This window comes from Periplaneta americana, chromosome 14, assembly GCF_040183065.1.
Source record: "Periplaneta americana isolate PAMFEO1 chromosome 14, P.americana_PAMFEO1_priV1, whole genome shotgun sequence".
Lineage (NCBI taxonomy): Eukaryota > Metazoa > Arthropoda > Insecta > Blattodea > Blattidae > Periplaneta > Periplaneta americana.
In genome coordinates this window covers 160,330,161-160,354,184 of record NC_091130.1, presented here as the reverse complement: position 1 = coordinate 160,354,184, position 24,024 = coordinate 160,330,161, and the positions used below count along the sequence as shown (strand labels likewise).

General features: G+C 37.9%; 1 protein-coding gene across 4 annotated transcripts in view; it reads left to right on the top strand.

Annotated features, from left to right (window-relative positions):
• The window catches only part of Myb (proto-oncogene like protein Myb), a 101,133-nt gene that overhangs the window by 40,384 nt on the left and 36,725 nt on the right, over positions 1–24,024 (top strand). For all 4 annotated transcript variants that reach the window (XM_069846534.1, XM_069846533.1, XM_069846535.1 and 1 more), the window contains exons 2-6: positions 14,592–14,724; positions 16,346–16,495; positions 18,357–18,589; positions 20,330–20,579; positions 23,084–23,298. In XM_069846534.1, the coding sequence (XP_069702635.1) occupies positions 14,592–14,724; positions 16,346–16,495; positions 18,357–18,589; positions 20,330–20,579; positions 23,084–23,298 (981 nt within the window). The remainder of the gene's footprint in view (positions 1–14,591; positions 14,725–16,345; positions 16,496–18,356; positions 18,590–20,329; positions 20,580–23,083; positions 23,299–24,024) is intronic.

Here is a 24,024-nt window from a genome sequence, read left to right as displayed (position 1 = left end):
AGTCACGGCACACTGATGTGTTTCTTACAACCTCATCCAGGTTCGAATCCTCTAACTGTTGGATCATGGCGTACCTTTGTGTAAGTAAGCAAATTTATCCACAGGCCATTGAGCAACAGTTCGTACCAGCTGGTGTGAATTCGTTAAACAGTGGGCTGACACCTGATTTCTGGTACTTGTCCTGGGGTTTTGCGCTCCTGTGTGGCAACACAGCAAGGGACACTGCATACCATTATACGGAAAGGGGCTGTAACCCCTACAGAAATTCGTACTTTACGGCTGCTGCACTTGAAGCACGACTTCATGAACATATAACTACAATAAACTAATACGGTACAGTTTCTTCGAGCACTATATTGTATTAAGTACAAGTGAAGGAGGTTGATAAGACCGGCTATCACAACAGATGGACGATGCAATCTGTCCTCTTTAGAAAAGCGTTCCCGGAGGGTGGCACGTGGCGGGAGGGTGCGCTATGCCAGCTGCAGATCACGAACATTGCTCTTCACCTTCATTGCTGAAGTTCCTGTGTGTGTCAGAAGTTGTGTTGCCATGTCTCGCGTATTTTTATCTTACATACCAGAACCATCTTCAGTTACAAGTCGGAGCATGCGTACGTTTGGCGACACTGAGCGGAGGCGAGGTTTGACATTATAGTGCTTTGGTTTCGTTGTCACGTGTACATTTTCGACATTAACTTATACAGTAGTAAGTGGATATGATCAAGATTCAAAGTATTGATGTACGTAATTTATTACGCAATACGAAATGGTATTTTGAGTTTCGAAATAGCCTACCGCGTAAGTATTTACATAAACTGTGCCACTTAAAATATATATACAGGGTGATTCAGACCACCCGTAACAGTAATTTATTTCGGAAACTAGTGCATTAAAACTTTCGAGGCAAAAATATTTATAGCCTAACTAAAGCACATGTGAACTTTCACTTGAGCTTGTTTTCATAAATCAGCCCTAACAGGAAGTAGGGTCAGTGGCGTATTACTTTAAAATTTCAAATGGGAGTCGGGATCAAATAAGGTACCATTTGATAGAGCTCTTCAAAACAAACAACGTTCATAGGAAACGTTTTTATCAATTCCTACTCTTTCAATGAGAAAACGTACCAAAAGACAATGCCATCAATATTGAGAAAATTGTTACAATACGAAAATGTAAACAAGGCAATTAATGTTGACGTGTTACTGAAAGACTGGACAACGCCATTAATTTTTACAGATGTTCAAACTGTCTGCCGTTCTGAGCAGCACACACCCGTACTCTTCTTCTAACACTGTCAGCGACTCCCAACACTTCGGCGTGGAAGGTCTCTCGGATTCGCTGTTCTACGTATGTCATTTCTTGTTGTGGGACGATCTTGACAGACGATGTTTTTTTAACCGTCCCCAAAGATAGAAATCCAAATATTCAAGTCAGGAGATCGTGCTGGCCATAGAAATCCAAATATTCAAGTCAGGAGATCGTGCTGGCCATCCACAGGACCGCATCTGTTTGTAGTACGTAGGAGGTATTTGTAATCACTCTTAACTTTTAGGTACTTATTTTATTAGTCACAAAAGTAATTGCAAAACTAGAAATATGTATATACGTAAGAAAGAACTTCCTTCTTGCAGTACATTGTTGGGCAAGGCCACCTGAGCTTATTACCTGGCTAAGTGCAGTGTACATGTAGACCTGGCCGTAGATAGTGTATTGCGGTGACTAAAGGAAACACTGCTGAGCGCGCAAAGGGGAAGGGGTAGTTAACTTGTATTCACCCCTCGACGGTGGTGTCGGCCACCAGGTCTACTATGTCAACATTAAATGTACTTATCTAGTTTACATTTTCTTCTCGTAACATTAACTCAGTACTAATGACATATCTTTTCGTACGTTTTCTCATTGAAAGAGTAGGAATTGACAAAAACTCTTCCTATGAAAGTTGTTTGTTTTGAAGAGTTCTATCAAATGGTACCATATTTGATCACGACTACCATTTGAAGTTTTAAAGTAATACGCCACTGACCGTACTTCCTGTTAAGACTGATTGATGAAATCAAGCTCAAGTGAAAGTTCACATGTGTTTTAGTCATAAATATTTTTGTCTCGAAAATTTTAATGCACTAGCTTCCGAAATAAATGACTTGCGGGTGGTCTGAATCACTCTGTATATGTATATACGTGTTTTTTTATTGATAGTACAAGGGTAAATAAACAAATCCTTAAAAAATGCTACTTGTACCAAAAATAAATAATTCAATAATGACGTCCTATCGCAGTATCCTGTTAACATTATGTAGCTAGTAAATTGACAATGTTTTGGCGCTTTATGGTGTTTGACCGCTGACGTGAAAGCTCGAGGATATCATACACATTTTAATCTCATTAATTGAAATTATTCAAATTGTTCTTCCTCTGACACATCGTCAAGTGAGGTTACTGTCTGGTAATACATAGCTGCTACTGTATTAAGTGCGGTATCATAATTTCTTCGGCGTCAACTTGTTATTTATTGAGTAAACTTTATAATATTTTACTAGTAGCTTCCCCGTATGTGTAAGAAATGAATTCGCACAGATAATGATTGTTGTTGAAAGTGTGGCTTTGGACTATTTGATTCTTATCCCTTCCAACACACTTTTCCATGGTAACCGATTTGGCTGCTGTTCGTAGTACATATTCTTCAGTGATGTTGGCTCGTGCCAGATGACATCTGTTGTTGAAGGGGTGTGGCATCTGGCCATCGAGTGTCACGCTGGAGTGGTCAGACCGTCTTCATCCGGGTCGGCACGGGCCGGCCGGCCCTTCGTTCCACATGGCGGCCCTCCCCGAAGACGCCGCGCGGAGTAATTAAGGGCAGACGCCCCCCTCTGTTCATTTGTTACCATCTTCTGCTCGCTGCCTCCAACGGTTGCTGTTTTGTGATAAGCTTGAGTGACTTCTTAGGTAGCACGTGCCCTGAAAAACATCCCTTAGGACTATGGTGAGACAGTTGGTGCATATGTGCCTAATTTAGCTGCAATAAAATCCACGGATACGACTGGCATGATATAGCACGTGATTGAACACCCCACACGCATGTTGTGAATATTACATAACTGAAAATAATGATTACAACTTTCGTTGTACACGTCACTGTTAGTCTTCTTGGTCTGGCCACATCTCTTTCCTTCTATGCTGTCTTTGTCACTTATTCGCTCTGTATGTTGGAACCACTTACATATTCTTCAGTTTTATTTATTATTTCTTCTACAAGGTTAAACATGGTCTTATGATTTTATTTCTATGTTGTTAGTCTCTTGGGCTATTGTATGTCTTTGGGTATATTATGTGATACTGCCACCTGGCATATGCCAATTCGCTGTTAATACAGTACAGTTCACCTTAAAAAGAATGAGACGACTCTTGGTCATCGGAAGTTAAAGTTTTACAGCGCGGTGCACTCGATATCGACGTAGCCAGGAAGATCTGGTCGTGCATGCGTAGGCCTATTTTCATCCTACTCCAAAGTGCACACCAGTGCAAAATGTTATCAGTTGTCTGGAGTAGGTCTCTTTTTACGTCCTTGATCGTTTACCTGTAATGAAAGATTGAAATGTACCGTGCAACACGAAAGTCATTCGCGAAAGTGCAAAAACAATATTAATTTTGAAATTATAAGTGTAAACATACGGCAAAGACACCAAGGAACATTGTAAGGACCACGACAAGGACAAAGATCAGGACCATGGTTACACACAAGAAACACGACGAACACCACAAGAATTATGCCACGACATAGACCACCATAAGGATTAAAAGGACCAGTACCACGAAAAGGACTATTAGAAAGAAAACAAGGACCGCGATAAGGACCAAGATCAGGACCATGATAATATACTACGACAAGGGTTACGATAAGTACCACGACAAGGACTTCGAAATTTACCAAGATGAGGACTATGACAAAGACAACAGATACTAAGGACAATGACAAAAGCAGCAAGGAGGACAATAAAGACTATTACAATGACAACAATAAAGACAACATAGATCACGATAAGAGACTTATGAAAAGCCGGAACGAATTCCCCTATTTGTATGATCAGTAGCCATTACAGCATTACTATTGCTGTTATTACCAGTACCTGCTGGAGCAATCACCATACTATTAACCGATCGAAATCTGAATACATCCTTTTTGACCCAGCAGGAGGAGGTGATCCAATTCTATATCAACATTATTTTAATTCTTTGAACACCCAGAAGTATACATTTACAAGGATCACGGCAAAATAAGGACCATGACAAGGAAAACAAGAACCAATATAAGAAACGCGATATGGATAAAGGGCCACGATAAAAATTACGAATTAGACCACGATAAGGACAAGGTTCATGATAAGAGTCACGAATGAACCACGATAATGATTAATGACCAGGACTATAATAAGGATCATAACAAAGACAAATACAACGATACGGACAACAAAAACAAGGTTTATGATAAGAAACATGACAAAGACAACAGTGACCACAATAAGGACCGTGGCAAAGACAACAAGGATCATTATAAGATCACGATAAGGACCATGACATGGACCATGGAATAATCACCATAAGGACTTCGTCAAAGACAAGGACGATGTTAAGACCCATGACAACAACAAAACAAAGACAAGGACCACGATAAGAACGACGACATGTCACGACAATCACTATGATAAGTATCACGATAAAGACCATGACAAACACTACGATAAGGTTCATAAAGACCAAGACAGCGATAAGGACAATGCGAAGGAGAATACGGACCACTATAAGAATAAGGACGAGGACTACGATAAGGATCACGACATTGTCCACGACACGCACCACAAAGTTCAGGATGATAAGAACCATAACATGAACCACTTTAAGGACCAAGACCATGACAAAGACAAGGAGCAAGATAAGAGCTATTACAATGACAACAAAGATCACGACAAAGGCTACAATGATCACGATAAAAAACATGACAAAAAGAATTAGGATCACGATAAGGATTATGCCAGAGACAACAAGGATCAATGTAAGAAACGTCACATTGACGAAGACAAGAACCACGATAATAATCGCGATATAGACCACAATAAGAACCATGACAAAAACAGAAAGAACGATAAGGGCCATTACTTTTTTTTATTTTAGTGGGTTATTTTACGACGCTTTATCAACAGCTTAGGTTATTTAGCGTCTGAATGAGATGAAGGTGATAATGCCGGTGAAATGAGTCCGGGGTCCAACACCGAAAGTTACCCAACATTTGCTCATATTGGGTTGAGGGAAAACCTCGGAAAAACCTCAACCAAGTAACTTGCCCCGACCGGGAATCGAACCCGGGCCACCTGGTTTCGCGGCCAGACGCTCTAACCGTTACTCCACAGGTGTGGACTGGGGCCATTACAATGACAACTAGGACCACGACGACAACAATGTTCGTGATAAAAAAAATGACAAAGGGAAAATTATCACGGTAAGGAGCATGTTAGAGACAACTAGGACCAATATAAGGACGCGAAATGGACAAAGACAGACAACTATAAGAATCACGATAAGGACCAAGGCCACGATAGGAACCATGACAAAAACAAGATCGAAAAAAGGCCATTACAATGGAAAGAAGCTCTGTGATAAGGACCCAAACAAAGCAGAGAATGACCACATCAGAGAAAACAATGACCACGATAAATACCATGGCAAAGACATCAAGGACCACTATAAGGAACTAGATAAGGACAAGGACCACAATAAATATCATGACATGGACCATGACATGCACCACGACAGTGATCGCAATAAGACAACATTGTTGTCTTGGACAACAATAATGACCACGAAACGGACGAACACAGAGACCGCAGTAAGAATCAGGACATGCATCGCGATACGGATAACAATCAGGACTACGACATGGACACAACAAGGACCATGACAAGCATTACGACAAGCACCAAGGCCACGATTAGAACCTGGCAAAGACAACAAGGACCGTGATTAGGACTACAACAAAGGCAACAGGATGACGATAAGAATCACGAGAAAAACGACAAGGACTACGATAATGATGACGACATGGACAACGGAAAGCACCACGACAAGGATTACAATAACGATTACGATATGGTTCACGACTAGGAATACGAAAGAACCACAATACGGACCAAAATCACGATAAGTACCATTACAAATACAACAAGAATTATTGTTACAAGGACCACAACAAGGACAAGGACCAGAAGAAGGATCACGAAGAAGATAGCCACTTAAGGCCACGATTTCACAACATAGCTCGGGTCACAAAATATCATGGCAAATGCCTGCATGGGATCTAAATTCTGGACTGCTGCTAATGTCACTGTCTTGTCATCCGAGTACAGTAGCGTGTCGGTTCTACTGTATAACCGAAACGTCTCCTGTTTTTTAACGCGTTATAGTATATAGTACATAAATATTATTGACAACTTAAACATTCAAGATTTTGCAAAAAGATACTGCAATTCGTTATTTAACAGATGCATTTAATAATTAGTATTTATATATGTAATTAGTCAATAACTGCATCATAACATGAATAAAATTGAATGCACATTAATTTAAACACTATTGCAAACACGTAGATAAAATAGTTAAAATCAACTGAAGGGGTGGGAATGAGATAGTCCAAAGCCACACTTAACAAAAATTGTTTTGTGGGAGTGCATTTCTTACACATATGGGAAAACTAGTAATAAAATATTGTAATAATTACTCATCAAATGGCATAAGTCTAAGGAAAAGTTTGTCTTTATGGCTTAGGAATATTTTTTTTAATTTAATTCTAATTGTTAGTTATATATATATATATATATATATATATATATATATATATATCTGAAATGGAAGGTAATTTTGATGTTGAATTATAGACAAGGGCTCGTATTTGTAGCCCATACACAGATTTTAATAATTATGACTATAACGGAAACTAGCACTGAGATAGTTCCGGTAATTTCTGAAGTGAAAATCGTTTAATTTATTTTTTGTGGAGATGCATTTGATCCTATAAGCAAGGCATAATAAAAGCTTAAACTATCAAACTAATTCGTATATGCAAGGTGTATGAGTACGAAGGGAACTACCTCAGCTCTAGTTTAGCTCTAGTAACATATTGATCTAATCAGCCTTCAGATTGGAGTACTGTATGAAACGAATAAATACAATTGAAGTGTAGACAAATTGCATTTACAAGCTATACGTAGCGCTATGCTTAATTATAATGCATAATTGCGAATATAGAAATAAGGCAAGTACTGATAGAGTAAACATAACCTGTAATTTCGACACACAAAAAAATGTCTGCGATGCAACTGAAAATTACTGAATCGTGCTTGAAAGAATGTGCAAGAATTTCGTAATGAAGCGTGCGTGCTTTATTTCAATTAATTACAATGTTAGGTACTGTAACAGTAACGAAAAATATTCGATATAATTTTTCGTAATGTACTATATGTATCTCGTTTTAGTTCACAGTGTGTATATTATCAAACATTGTATTATTTATAATGTAGGTTATTAATTTATTACATAAAAGGGCGCAGTAATTTAAATTTAATAAAACAAATACAGTAAACAATAATGGTCTGATTATACAAGAGTAACATCAGTAACGCTGCACTTAGGACTAATCACAATTTACAGTACATCCCAGTCAAAGATTCCACTTTCACAGGTATATTATTACACTGTTTATAACACCAAAAAGTCACTTAACTACATAGAAGGGCGCAATATTTAGTCGAAATAAAGACAGATATTACACATAGAACTTCGCCTGCAACAACGTAATTTTCACATCAAAAATAATATTATACCTTAAGTAACTTGCAAGTGAATTACTGTATGTCTGAAGTGTCTCACAATCACTGTTTCAAATTTGATTAAAGCAATTACACTACATTTCAATGTTATTCTCCAACTAATTCATATGGTTGGAACGCCGCCCTTCGGGAGTCGCACGACCTGGCAGTGGCTGTGGTCTGATCCCTTGTCACACGTTGGCAGGTTCTTACTTCGAGATAAGAATGCATTGTGTGTCCACGTCGGATTACAGTGACCTCAATGTATAGATAAACTTTACACACATTCATGTTAATAATAATAATAATAATAATAATAATAATAATAATAATAATAATAATAATAATGATGATTAGGCCTATTTTACTCACTTCCTTACCATGGTGACATTATTTACATAGCCATTTTTTTTCTTTCGTCCGTTGTTAGCCTTCTAATGCAACATAATGCATTACATTGACAAACAGACCCATGATTGCTGTGGAGCTTCGATCCACGGCTGTAACTCCACGCAACGCCGACTGCTATGTTTAAGATCATCATTATTATTATTATTGTGGCGCACGATAGTTTCGCGGTTAAGGCGTAACGCTGCAAAGCCGAAAGTTCATGGGTTCGATTCCCTTTGAGATCACGAATTTTCTTCGCTGATCTCATCTTCCTACTGCATTACGGCCCTGAGGTTCACATAGATGAGTGTCGGGTGTGAAAGCGATAGCACATAAGGCTGTGGGAACCTTACCTCACTCTACCTTCATTTGAACGGTACACCTTGCCTTGTGGTTAGTATGGCGTAAGGTAGCCCAGAACACACACCGAGAGTGTTCGCTTGGATAGAATCAGCGTGCATTAAGAACTGTTGCCTCGGTGTGTTGGATGCCACAGCACTTACCGTGGCCTTCCTTCCGTGTCTCCTCCGGAAATTCTCAGCGGATGTCAAGGTGTTCCACGTCGTCGGTGAATCAGCTGTTGTCTTCATTTATTTCCAGTCCGATTGTCTCCAATATATTTCCGCCAATTTTGTTTAAGGACTTGCATTATTCAAGACTGTGCTTCGGAGCTAAACGTGTGTCCAAAAAACGCAAAATCGGTGTTTCTAGAATGTGTGTAGTAATGAGAACTAGCATTGAAGCAGCCACTTGGCTGGCAGTTCCACTTCCACAGTGTCGTTCACATATATACGCCTAGCCTCAGATCTCCCATAGTAAAGAAGCTAGTTTCGCTGCTATGTACAGTGAGCGCACTCTTGACGACGCTGCGTTCACACGAGCACGTTTGCTGCATTTCAGGCAAGTTTACATGTTAACCCTGCAAATAACCTTTTCTTTTTAATTTAGCTCATTCCACGTTATTATGAGAGATGTGAACGATACCATACAAAAACAGTATAATAAATATTATGAGTATAGTTTACTCATAAGTTAATTTTTGGCTTTGAGCTCTAGAACTATACAAGAAAAAAAAACGAGGAAAAAATAAATGCCAGTCTTAAGACATCTGTACCCGGGACAGTCAAACAAAAATTAATAAGATGTCTGTCGATCTTGCTGCTGTATGACGTCTCGAAGTCGATCGTGTATAGAAGCAGAGAGGCTTTCGAAGTAATACTCTTTGACAGCAAGTTTTTCCCAAAGCTTGAATATCATCGACCAGAGCTCATCCTTGGTTGTTGGTCGGCGTCGGGGTTTTCGAAGTCTTCATTAGGTGGCCGCTCTCTAGAAACTAAGTTCCCTTCGGGAATCTCCGCTACATTTCGAAGACCGGGGATGTTACATGTTGTTGGACCACGTTGTCTGGTATCTGCAGTTATAATTAAAGCATTGTCCGTCTTACTGCTGTAGCGTAATGGTAGCGTTTCGAGCTGATATTCGTGAGGTCGAGCGTTCAAACACAACCTAGTGCTTTTTATGGTTTTTTTTTTTAAAGAGAGACAGAAAATATTGTTCCTGTCTCTTTTATGACTGTTTTAGTAATTAACATCACATTCGTGAATGTATTATGCCATGAATTTATCATTACTTATTATGACATTATGGCTGCAAATGGAAAGAAAGAAAGATTATATTTTCAAAAAATATATATTTCACGGCATAAGCAAACCAAACTTACTGGCGTCTGCCTTAGAAAATTCATACAATTAAGAGCTCAAAAAACAAAACAGAAAACCACAATTCAATATTTAGTCCATCTTCCTCCCATCTCGATCACATCTTGCAGTCGAGTGGGCATGGAATCGATTAGTCCTTTCAGTTCTCAGCCTCGGCATCCCAGGACGAGTTTCCACAAATCAGGACGTCTTGGAGGAGGATTGGGCCAATATTTCGGCATATGCTTCTTTACTTGCGCCTTCTTAGCTCAGTCAGAAGAACGTTGGAATTTAGATGTCAGTGTCTCAGTTCGAAATCCTCGTAACTCCTTTTCATTTTATTGTGTTACAGGATAATACAATGTAATAATACTGATAATATAAGAAGAAAAACTAGCATTAGTATTATGTAACTGAATTATTTCAAACCTAACATTAAATTTATATTACTTACATCGCTAAAGAACGATAACAGAATATAAATGATAACTTGAATATTATTTATAACGCTAACGAACGCTAACAAAATAAAATTATAACTTGAATATTATTTATATCGCTAAAGAACGATAACAAAATACAATGATAACTTCGATATTATTTATAACGCTAAAGGACGATAACAGAATATAAATGTTAACTTGAATATTATTTATATCACTAAAAAGGTAACAAAATATAAATGATAACTTTAATATTATTTATATCGCTAAAGAACGATAACAGAATAGAAAATAAATGATAACTTGAACAAGATTCGAACTCACAACTTTCGAACCATTAAGCGAGCTCTCTACCGATGCTCTACGGGACGAAGGTATCGAATAACTCCATAGTTCCGAAACTGCTTCTACAAGTGCATTGCATCGTGTAACATCACCGTGATCCGAAGTGGACTTAGAAAATATTCGCTGTTCACGAGTGCGGCCACTTTTTTTATACAGCTGTACAATATCGGAAATTAAGAAAATGTAAGGATGGTTATGTAAAAAACACTTCCTGAACTTGCTTTCCATTGACTTAACTCTATTCAGAACTACAATTCATTTTCTGGGTTTAAACGGTTCCGAATCTTGCCTTTAATTTCAATTTTACAATAATTTAACTTTGTTGAACTTTTTCCTAAATTGTGTTGTAAGTATAAACATGTCATATTTTGAGACGAAATATGATCCCTATTTTAGTTGAACCAAAATACAATAAAACATTTGGACAAATTCATTTTTCGGTACTGTAGACTAACATTATACAATCAGTTTATTGAAATAAATCCAGAATTAAGTAACTTAATCAAATTTTCAATGAGAGAATTAAATATTAAGCTGTATTATATTGAAACTGCTGCCCATTACACTGGTCTACAAAAAAAATCCTTTTATCTGCTACTGAGGAAATGTTTAGTGTTTTATACTGAAATTGATGCGCTGATTCAAGATCTGTGATCAGATTTATCATAGCACGTCAGGTTTTTGAGTAACATTAAGTCTAAATCTTACTACTGTATTTAGTATACACCTGTACCGTAAAGTCGGAGATATAAATTGATCTTAGTTTATATATTCTTTGCGAAGTGTTATTATATTATTTAAATACGTTTGTAAGAAGATATTACATACTTACACATGGCTTTTAAGGAACCCGCAGGTTCATTGCCCGCCATCGGTCCCTATCCTGTGCAAGATTAATGCAGTCTCTATCATCATATCCCACCTCTCTCAAATCCGTTTTAATATTATCCTCCCATCTACGTCTCTGCCTCCCCATGTAAGAAGATATACACTTACAACATGTAGTAAGCACTAAAAACTTTATTAAAAGTGCTTGAGACCTTTGCTTGTCCTCTTACGCTGGCATGTGGTTGATCGCTCATCACCACGCTGGTACTGGCTGATGGAACCTCTCACCACTTAGGCCTACAGCGCCGAGCTTTGATGAAAAAAGTGAAGAAAGTGCATTTTTAAAGACGTGCGACAACCTAGATTCTGAAATGCTCTAAGCATGTTGTATACTAGCTCAGCATAATTATCACCTTGATAATTTCCTAAAAACCTAGTTGACACTGGTACAAATGTGTCCCAAGCTTCGAATTCAAGAGCACTCAGTTTTGATCCGAACATTAAGTGTTGGATCTCTGGCCCAATGAAAATTCCTGCCTTCAATTTATTTTGCATCACTTTCCACTCCTTCAGATATTTAAAGCCTTCGTCATCGTGATCCAGGCCCTGCACAAGTTTTCCATTAGGCCAAGTTTAATGTAAAGGAGTGGAAGAAATATCTTCTTTGCGTCAACAAGCGCCTTGTGTTAAAAATTAAAAATTTTATTATTTTAAAACTGTAACGTGATAGAAAAAAAACGGACTTCAGATCTGTAATGAGCACACTTAAATTAGGGTTGGTACACTTGTTTTGTTCAGTAGCAAAATCAAAATAAAATAATTAAAAAAGGATTTTTCGTATTAAAAATGTTATTATTTTAAAATTGTGACGTGACGAACTTCAGATCTGTAATCAGCACACTCAAATTAGGCTTGGTACACTTGTTTTTGTTCAGTAGCAAAATCACTGTACACCAGTATTATTTAACTTTTTTTCGTATAGATTTTTAACCAATGTTTAAATTTGAATAATATCACTGAACTTCTAGTATTATAATATGTAACAGGAGTTGCACCAAGAACGAACATTTGCAATCTATTATTTGAAATATGTATATTTTGTAATATTTTAATTTATATTGTCACCATTTTGAGCAAAAAAAAAAATGTGCTCCGGTTCATTCCTCTTCAAGTACACCCAGCAAGTGTCTCGTCTGTGGAGCTCCTAGAACAAAGCAGCAGTCTCTTCTCTATTCCCGTTCGATTGTCTTTGTCTTGTTCGTTATGCCCTTCCTGAAATGAATGGGCGTGATTCACGCCACAATGCCAGGATCTTCGTCTGGGTGCCTCGTGCGTGGGAATGCTGCCTTTATTACCGACACTAGTCGCATGGCAGGCTTCACTGGCCAAGTGGTCAGCACGAGATGTCACGAATAGCCAATCCTCTGGAATGGTGATAATTGATCAATCTCGAACCACGGACCTTATGGTTGTGAAGTCCACTAAGCCATAGCCATAGCAGCGGACACTGTAATTGTTTAAATCGGACTGACTAGTCTTTAGGACATTTGTTACTGACATGTTATTTTCATATTTGCTCATTTCTGCATCTGCATCTGTGGGAAGGTTGAACGCAAACAGGTGACTGTCGTATGCAGTGACAAACGAGCGTACGAATTACGTCATAGTAACTGACGGCGCCTACGTCGAGGGATCTACATCAGTCCAAATGAAATTTGTATAAGACAAAAACTATTCAAAGCATAGACAAATAGGCATACGATCGAGAGACTATTGAAATTGTAAGCGAATGTTGTCACTGGTGGCAAAAATCGGAACTTGAATGCAAGATACGAGCGCTAGTAAGCTCGTTGTTAGTTACAACCTACAGTTTGTCTGTGAGTGAGTCATGTGACAGTGAGTGTGTAAGAGTAATAATATTAGTCGTGACATCTCATTGCAATAATTAACTATACAGTATTGAGTATAGACGATCTGAAATTGGATAAAATAGTCTATCAAAATTAACGATTACTGCACTTCTTTGTACACGGGTACAACACTTTCACCACCACCTATACACTTGTATTCACAACTATCTCATACGACTCGCTGGCACGAACAGTAAACATCTCTTTATCGACTTGGTATTTACACATGGGTTCAAAGTCCAGAGAGGGAGGGAACTGTGATTCACATTCTTTCCGGACGCAGATTTTGTTTGTTTAGTTAACTGTCCGAAGATAGGTCTGAACCTCACAAGTGATAGCAAGAAGACACCTCTTTTGAGACAACTAGCCAGGAGATAATGGGGTACGGTGGCTAGTTCCTATCCCCTTCCATTGCATACATTGCCGACTAGCTACATGTTACATAGTCAGACTTCAGATGCATACAAACAATAATTGTTTTTCCTCTGACACACGTCATTAAGCGAGATGTACTGCCTGATAATAGATGTGCATATCAACCAGAACCTCAATCAGAGGTAAAACAGTGCCATCATCTATGTTATTTTCATTCACATTTGTATGTAAACTAGAATTATGATATTTGAAGGAAAAGTGAAAATAAAAATGATTTTATCTGAGAACAGCTTTTTTGCAGTTAAATATTCTGTCCAAGCACGACACAAATTAAGTTTGCACATTTCTGAACAACAGCTTTCTGATTATTTTCAGGAAGACACACGACAATCGCAGACGGATACTAAATCCATTTTTAGACAGTTGCGTTCAACTAGCGAAAAAAAATCATTTAAATATGTACGTACCTATGATGGAATGTTGAAACTAGACTTTTTCGCAGTGTGGTTCAAAAGACTGCATAAATATCCCGAGCTTGCAGAAGAAGCTCTTAAACTTTTTATAAAATTTGCAACCTCATATTTATGCAAAATAGCTTCTCGCCTATGATTGCCATCGAAACAAAGACAGTGAACTATGTTGAGTTTCGTTTGTTTCTAATGTATGTTAAGAAGGCGGTTTTTTTTTTATTTATTTTGTAAATCATCTCACGACCCCCTGATCTAGATGAGCATCGACGTGCTTGCAGGTCCCGCTCCGGGTACGACAGCGGCTCCAGCGACGAGGACGTGTCGGACGAGTCCGCCGCTGAGGAGACTCCGCCCACCGCCAGGGGAGGGGGCCGCAAGTCCATCAACAAGGGCCGCTGGAGCAAGGAAGAAGTAAGTGTGCTGAAACAATCTTGGATTGTTATGTAATGCCATATTGTAAGACGTGCAACAAAGAAGCAGCATTGAAAAAAGGCTGATTATTCTATAAAAATTGTATGATGACCAGGGCCGGGTATTTATGGAGATCGCGAAAATCACGACATAATAGATATACATTAGATTTTTACTAATCTTTACGAATTAAGTGATTCTGATTAATAATATGCGGATAAAACAACCACGGCAAATCGCGAAATAGAGTTCTAATAGCGAAATACGAACGCCTTCGCGAATTATTATTATTGCGTCGTTTTATAGCGAATTTCATATTCTGAAATTTTCGGATTTTTTCACTTGAATTTGTTATATATCCAAATAGGCTACATTACACGGTATTCCAGGTGTTCTGATTACATTAGTGAACTCAAGAGAAGGAGAATTCAACATTGAACTAATAATTTGAGAGTGTTAATTTGAGGGCTGTAAGTTTTTATCGTTTTTAATGAATGTGTGTTATATACAATCTCCAACAAATATTGTCAATTGGCCATACTGTACCTTTACTAGAATCCAACGAACTTTGACGTTAATTATTTGGAAAGTAATATTCATACCGAGTTAATACTCCAGTCCCAAAATAATAATGTATTTTTCAAAATTTCTATTAATCTCCGCCAAGAGTACAAGCCAATCTCCAAAAATCTCCGCCGACATCAATATTAAAAAAACACAAATGATGTATGTAGTGTTACGATGTAACGGAGCATACATACGTGTTCTGCCTATGGGCAGGTCTTTCATTGCATTCTCCAATCTTTCCTATTTTCTGCCTTCCTCTTAATCTCCGCATATGATTCATATATTTTAATGTCGTCTATCATCTGATATCTTCTTCTGCCATGTTAACAAATATATGTGCTTTCGAAACTTCAGTTTCCGCATTCAAATCGTTTTCAATACGTATCGATCGGGAGGCTCGTATTCAGTACGGTAAATATATTCCATTGAAACGTAGTATTCGTCGGCCTGGGTAGCGTAGTCAGTATAGCGCTGGCTTCTGTGCTCGAGGTTGCGAGTTCGACCCCGGCCCAGGTCGATGGCATTTAAGTGTCCTTAAATGCAACAGGCACATGTCAGTAGATTTATTGGCATACAAAAGAACTCTTGCGGGACAAAATTCCGGCACACCGGCGAAGCTGATATAACCTCGGTAGTTGCGAGCGTCGTTAAATAAACCATATTTAAATTAAATTACATTAAAACGTAGTATTTGATAGCTCACATCGCCTGTTGTATATGCAAGTAGGAGAGCCTTGGTGTATCTAAGTATTCTACGAATGCTGCTAGTTTCGTATTTCTCGCAACCTACAACACTCGTTACTATGCTGTTTGTTATGGCTGGTGAGCTGTCCCTGCCAAGGCACGATGTGTCCCGAAGTATCAAGTCTGCAGGATCTGAATTATGTGTCATGTTAGGAACCGCATGAAGGAAGAATGTTGGAGATTATTATTTATCAGGACAGAGATGTTTTATGTAGAATTCATTTTGTGCTGGAAACGGACAAACGACCTAATCTACGTTAAGTTGTTATTCCAGGGAACGTCTCAATAGCAGTCCTCGCTATTTTTTTAGGACGGACGACTGAAACAACTGGTGGAAGAATTCCACGAGAGGTGGGATCTGATCTCTCAACACTTCCCAGACCGCTCCGACATCCAGTGCCAGCAGCGATGGCAGAAGGTGGTCAATCCAGAGCTGGTGAAGGGGCCGTGGACCAAAGAGGTGCGATATCTTTTGGGATCTTCTTAGTGTACTTTTTTATTTACGCCATGTAGACACAACGTTGAACATTTTTGGGTGAAAATATAGTTTACCTGTGTATGCGAATTCGGAAGAATAGCCCTTTAAAGATGAAAAATAGTAAAGATAGCAAGAGCTGGTATCATGGAAAAGTTGCTACCCAAGTTCGTCATTCACAAAGCAACAGTCTTTACATTTAAGGAAAATTCGTAATTGTGCTGATGGTGAAAACGTGGTGATACAGGTAGGTTTCAACCAATACGCATTGGTGTCAGGATCGAATTTCAATTTTCACGCTGAATGATAGAAAGTAAATTACCCCACAGTGTCGGACAAGCTTGTGCATTGCCTATACAACCACAGACCTTCAGCTGCGGTTCAGTTTATGTACCGGCATCATACACTCTAGGCACATTGTTAACTGCATATGGTGGGGGGGGGGGGGAACAGTGAAGAGTCTCACAAACAACTGCCGTTGTTCTGCATTAGACTTGCGTCATCAGAAACAAAAGGGATAAATATTATGCTTATCAATGCAACTGACACCTCGTCTCTTGCTGTGGGAAAACGTGAGATGAATGTCTTTGACACATGAACTGCATTATACTGAGCTAATACTGTAGATCAAAGGAAAAGGTGTTGTACTGTATAAACATATAATATCTGGCATTTGAAGTAATGTTACGTAGGTTAATATTTGAAAACAAGTCTCGTTATATTTTAAATAAAATAAGCCATAACAGTTACAGTGAATTCGTTGTCCTGAAATTTGAAAATAATGCATTATACAAATTAATTACTGTGTGATGGAATCGAGCTATTGAAAGTAATTGAAATTCATGTGTCAGTGATGTATTTTAAGTGCTTTACCTAATTTGTTAACAGAAGTGTTTTTAAAATAGTACACACTAGAGTCAGGTTTTTTTTTATATTGTTAGTGTAATATTATAGCGGAATCTCAAGAAATATAATATATGGGTACAATTTTATAACTTTTATAAGGACATTTTCGGAATGCACATTTAATTTATTTCCTGGCACTAGATGGCCTAAACAGATTCTTACTTATGTACCAAGAGGAAAGAGGAAATTGGGAAGACCACGAAAGCGCTGGCATGAGACCGTAACAGATCCTGTAGGGTCTGATACGTGAGGGATATGATGATGAGATATATATATATATATATATATATATAAAGTTCCGAAAAATGTTAAAATAAACTTTGAATAATGAGTATAATCCCTTTTTTTTTTTTTCTTCATTTCAGAAATCTTAAATAATTCGCAGAGATTTAGAGTTTTCCAAAAACGGAAAATAAGACTGTCTGAAATATGTCATGTCCAGAATGCAAGTTCGACTCCAGTTTTCGTCAATACATATTCATAAAAGTTAAAAAATGTTTGCCTCAATCGAAAGAGGACAGATTCAAGAACATCTGCCACATTTTTCCCCCGAAATAAAAGTAATTAATGGGTTTAACTTAAAAAATGTAGTCCCAGCGTCACGAAATGACCCACATATAAGTGCTGTATGACAGTTTTTATTTAACTTGTATAATTTTCAACACTGATAATTGCGTTCTTATAATGGGCTAATAATTTACTTTTTTGGACATATTTTATTTTTAATTCTGGAGCTTTGGTTACAGATTCAGCTCCTCCTGTTAATTGGTGATGGAAATTTGCTATGATTTAGAAGAGGCTATTAACTATTAGGCAAATGGAGGGACTGCTGTTGTTATGTACTCTGACTACTGAATTTGAATGCCTGCTAGTACCATACAGGCCTCTGTCATAGTTCTGCTCTTCTATGAATATATTTTTCTATTCATTTTCATGTTAGGAGGATGAGAAGGTTGTTGAGCTTGTGAAACGATATGGTCCAAAAAAATGGACGTTGATCGCCAGACATTTAAAAGGAAGAATAGGAAAGCAGTGTCGAGAACGCTGGCACAACCACCTGAACCCTGCCATCAAGAAGACAGCCTGGACGGAGGAGGAGGACAGCGTGATCTACCAGGCCCATCGCCAGTGGGGGAACCAGTGGGCCAAGATTGCGAAACTTCTTCCTGGCAGGTATGCTGATAATCTATGAATCCCAGAATAAAATAGTGTCGAAAATTAACATAATGTAGGTGAATTATTTCCATGAGTTTTCTTCATATCAAAAGTTTCATAGCTCAAAAGAAGTCTTAAAAAACTTTGCAATGAAATTTGTTCAATTAATGCAGTTGAATTAATTCCATTATGAGAGAGACTTCCTCATGTTTCTGCTGTAAAAGTTACACAGTGCTAATAAAGATATTTTTCTCCTGTTAAAAACATGTAATGAAGAAATGTATTGAGTTTAGGCTGACCAGATATTTTATGGTCCAGCAGGGGACATAGGCAATTTAAAGAAAAACCCCAAACGCTTACCTAGTCACTGTCCTAGTTGAAATATTGTAGAAAATACATGTAACATAGATACAGTGATAGAACTTTGCACACTAAATTTGTAGAGTATCTTAACTTTCTGAATTAAATGCATAAGCACACGTAACTCTTATACATAATTATAGCCTCTGAGAATTCAATTTCAGCACTGACGCATGCATGGAAGTCCTTCTCACTGAACTCTTAACACACACATTTCATCTGAAGAATGTGTCGTTTTAAGGATCTGTTCATTACCACACAGCTTCACACTAAGCTCTTCACCTGAGAAATGAAAATTTGTCTTCACTTGTAACAAAGCATTAACTGTTTCAACTTTCATTTTTTACTTTTCATCAATCGAAATTGAGTTCATTGTGGAGAAAAATCTTTCAAATGATGAATTACTGCCTGGAAAACACCTGATTAATGACTCTATTGTGAGAAGATTTTCAAATGGAATGTAATTTTTTTTAATGTTGGAAAACATCTTACCATTTTTTCCCTGTTGGTTTGTCACAAAATTCCTAATTTTTAAAACTACTTAAAATAATGCTGCAGAGTTCTAACGCTTCCGCGCAATGCGAATGCTAAGATGACTAAAGACAAAGATGCTATGTTCTACCAAAGAGTGCAGAATACCTCGTACTGTGCTCGCTGGTTCTTCTGTCTTGTTGTTCAGAAAAGCGCGTGCATCGCAGCAGTTGCAATAAACTGTTGTTGAAACGAAACCAGAGCTTCTGGGGACTCGTTATGAGCTCCTCAGTGCAAGAGCCAAGCAACCTAAATCACTTTGATTGGGGGGAGGGGGCGCATTGCTCCCCTTATCTCTGCCTATGGCCCTCATTGTCACTTCACATAATTCTATATGCTTGTGAAATATGGACTGTAAACAAGTTTTAATTTGTTTTGAAATATGAGGGTCATCCAGGAAGTAATGCACAAATTATAAATTTTGTTTAAATGAAGTCAGTATCTGCAAGTGATACAGTTGACCTCCACATGGTCATCCAAGACTTCAAGGTGCCTCCTTGCAAAGGTCTGCTGCCAGTCCATTAACTAGTGGGCTCGTTTCATATCCGAAAACCCCTTAAGTGAGTGACCAGATGCCAGATCAGGGCTATGCATATGGTGGCCAGTGAGTGTTATCATGGGGAAGCACAACCCCAGCATTTATTCTGAGGCTTATTGTACCAGACTTTGAAGCTATGTTGCCCATCCAGAACAAAATGAGTTCGGAAGTTTTCAGCCATCCCTGATCTGGTGTCCGTGACTTGCTTGAACAGGAAGCATGCCGTGGATGATGGTAGGTGACTGCATTTAAATAAGATTTGAAACTTAAATAATGCAACAAGTGTTCACGTCCTGTATTTGAATGGTTTGTGGTTGGTTTATTTGAAGGACTGATAACGCAATTAAGAATCACTGGAACTCCACAATGCGACGAAAGTATGAAGCTGAGGAGAAATCTGAAGGAAAACGTGTGAAGGGTAAAACTCGAATCCAAACATGCACTTCGGAAGGTTACAGCGCCATGGAGACTGTCAGCTCACAGTACCAAACTTCAGCACCCGCTTCCCAGCAGGCTGCAGTACAAACGCTGCATGTGGCAGAATACCCGGCACAAACTGTCAATGTTGAAATGTATGAGGTATGTATGTCCTTTGTGTTTGCCTCTTCTCTTCTCTGTTTCGTTTTGGTATCAATATTTGTTTACGATTCGTACTATGAACCATCTGTTTCTTTCTGTATTAAGATTTCATTGGATTATAACTCTGAATATTTATTTCTTCATTCTTACTAAATTTGTGTTCTCAGAAATTTCATCTCAAGCATTGTAATAGTGTTACATATTTTCTTCTTAAGATCAGTATCTTACGTGTATGTAGATTGTTAAAGGGGCTGCCAACATTAAGGGGTGTAGAAGAATGTACTCCTCTCCAAAATTTCTTCTCCGTTTATTATTATTATTATTATTATTATTATCATCATCATCATCATCATCATCATCATCATTACTACTACTATCACTATTGTCTTCATCATCATCATCATCATCATATTTCGTAGACTTACATATACAGTTTATAATAAAACAAACAATGAAGAAATTCTAAGGAGGGCACATGCTTTTGCACCCTAGAATGTCGGTGACCTCTGGTTATTTCTGTCATATGATTTAGCCTGCCTATCTTTTGTTTAAATAAAAATCAGTCAGATGAGATACAACACACTCGTAGAAATAAGTTTAAGAAACTCTCTTTACAATGTAAGTAGTGATATTGCAGACATACAGAAGGAATGAAACTGAACTGTATGTGTGCTATTGACAAAAAAATGGTAGGATGCATGAAGTCCACAGGCCAGTCGTCTTTTCCAAATGTTTATTGGTTATGGCACACCTCTCTCGTTATTGCTCGAAGGTCTGTGAGGCTTTCCATTCTCATGGTGATCAATCAGGTGACGTAGATATTCATTTTTTAAATGCGGATACTTAAAGTAATATTATTATGATATCTTTTATTTTCGTATTAATTATTGATAAGTTCAGATTGAACTTAGAAGCCCATCAGCCATCTTTGAATCTAACATGAACTAATGACTAAATTTGGATGAGGAAATTGCGTGGCTTAGAGTTTTATTCTGCAATAGCACTTAGAGCGCACTGCTCCTTGCTGATTGTTCAGACGTGAACTAGACACAGAGGTGCTGAGTCACGCCAGTCACTCAGTTCTGCGTTAGCTACGTTCATGTTGGTTATAGTATAGTCTGAAACAGAGGGCTTTATGTAAGGTGCATGTGTAAAAATGAACTCGTGAGAACAGTGGTAAGGAGATTAACAGGAAAATACCTTGGTAACTTTATTCTTTAGTTTATTGAAATATTTTGACAAACAGGATCACTTAAATACAAAAAACATGTTACCAGATTCACAGTTCTTCCAGAAGAAAATTAGATGAAATAGGTCAGTGACTGGAACATACTCCAAATGTCTGTCTGTCATCTTGCTCAGGGAACGAGCATTTCAAAATCCTCAGCAAGAATTGCCACTACACTATAAAATTACATGCGTAGATTCCGATTTTCTAACTGGATGTTGTAGAGTGTTCCTGATGGGGTATTGCTTCCTGAATTAATCACATTTTTGTTTGAATTACTTTCTCAAAAGAACTGTTCTTGGAGTGCAGAAAATCCCCAGATTGTGCATGAAGTCCCATTGGTGTGCGATGTGGTTTGGATAATAGGGCCTATTCTTTATGAAGGCACCATCAATGCTGCAAGATATCAAGCAGAAATATTAAGATTTCTCTCCCCTCCCCCAAAAAAACTAACAGATGCTGAATACCAGCAGTCATTCTGTTGCTTACGAATAACTAGATCTTATGTCAGAGGTTTTAGCATAGAATTGTTAGCACTGGTTGTGGCTCCCTCGTGGCCCCGATCTCACTCCTTGTGATCTTTATTTGTTGGGGAACTTAAAAGACAAAATTCATAAAAAAAAAATAATAACCCTCACACAATAGCGAAATGAAAGAAAAATTGTTTTGAGCACATCTGAGGAACTTAAATGTATGAACGGAAATTTTCTGTGTAGGTGTCGAGAACGTGTTGCTGCTGAGGGATATGGTAGCACATGTTAGTGCTCCTTATTATTTCTCAGTTTTACATATCAATTTATCTTTCCTTTTCCCTGATGCATGGAGTGGAGTCCACTGCCTGCTCTGTAAATCTGTGGTTAAAATTAATTTATTTTAATTCATAATACATTTGAGGCAGTTATCCACAAAAAATTTTAATATGTGGAAAGAAAAGGAGCGCATCTTTGTCACAACTAGATGCAAGATTTAGCCCAGCTGAACAGCATAACATTGCTGCAGTAACTCACTGTTTATAATCTGCTCAGGATCGCTTAAGTTCTCCGTTTTGATCTTATAAGATCTCCAGCAGTACAAAACTCTAGGGCATATTTTGACATGAGTGTAACATTTTCGCGGAGATAGCAACTTTCTGCCACTATTGGGAATAAAATTAATACACATTCCAGTAGAGAGATAGAACATGATTTCTTCTAGCTAATGAATCCAAAACTGGACGAATTAAAGTTTAAATCTAAATGAATATGTTTTGAAAGTTCAGATGTCTCTGTTTGCACAGGGTGCTGACTGGTCTCCAGAGTATTACGATGCGTTGAGCAGTCAGTCAAGTGCTGCCTATTCACAGACAGGACCGAGTCCTGGACCCTCTGCAAGCCCGGTTGTGCACCAAGTGCCTCAGACTCCACGACTGACAACGAGCACGGCTATCCAGCCTCACTACGAGCAACAGTCCCCGCAGCGTGCCAGCCCACCACAAGTCTTCTCGCCTCTTAGGTAATGTGCTGAGCTATGGAATATACAACAGTTAAATTATAATTGAAAATGGTGGTAAACTAAGTGGAACACTACTCAAAACAATGCACAGCATAACTAGAACTTCCGGTCTTTAAATGACATAAGCTCATCATATATTTGATAACACAAGTTTTACCTCCGGGAAACTAATGGCTGTTTTTTTGTCAATTCTTACATGTAGAAACCGAATATGTTGTTTAAATTGGCTTAGCAGGTCTCAGTCTTTATTTATATTTGATTCCCGACTACAGTAAAATTAATTTCATTATGTACAGTAAATACTATGGTTCTGTTACTTAATTTTGTAGAATGAATACTAAAAAAAAACCTTTATACACAGTTTAAAACATAATTCTTACACTTCATAATGTTTGTATTTGGTGGGTTTCCTAATCCCTAACCTATCATGTGTGTCATGTACGAGGCAGATAGAACTTTATTATTGGATGCCCCTTGCCTGGGATGGGAGCGCCAGAGCACAAGAACTGAATTGTTTTGTATGGAAAAGAAGTCTTGTCTTAGTATATAAATATATAGTAAACATTTTATTCCTTGTTTTAAAATTGTTCTGAGTGAAACTTGCGTTTGGAGATTTGGTTTCGTAAATTAGTGTAGTGCTGTTGTTCTCTGAAGCAAGATAGTATTGTTTTATTGTTAATGATTTTATTTCTGTGCTCAACATAGATGAAAGTAACAATGTCAGTG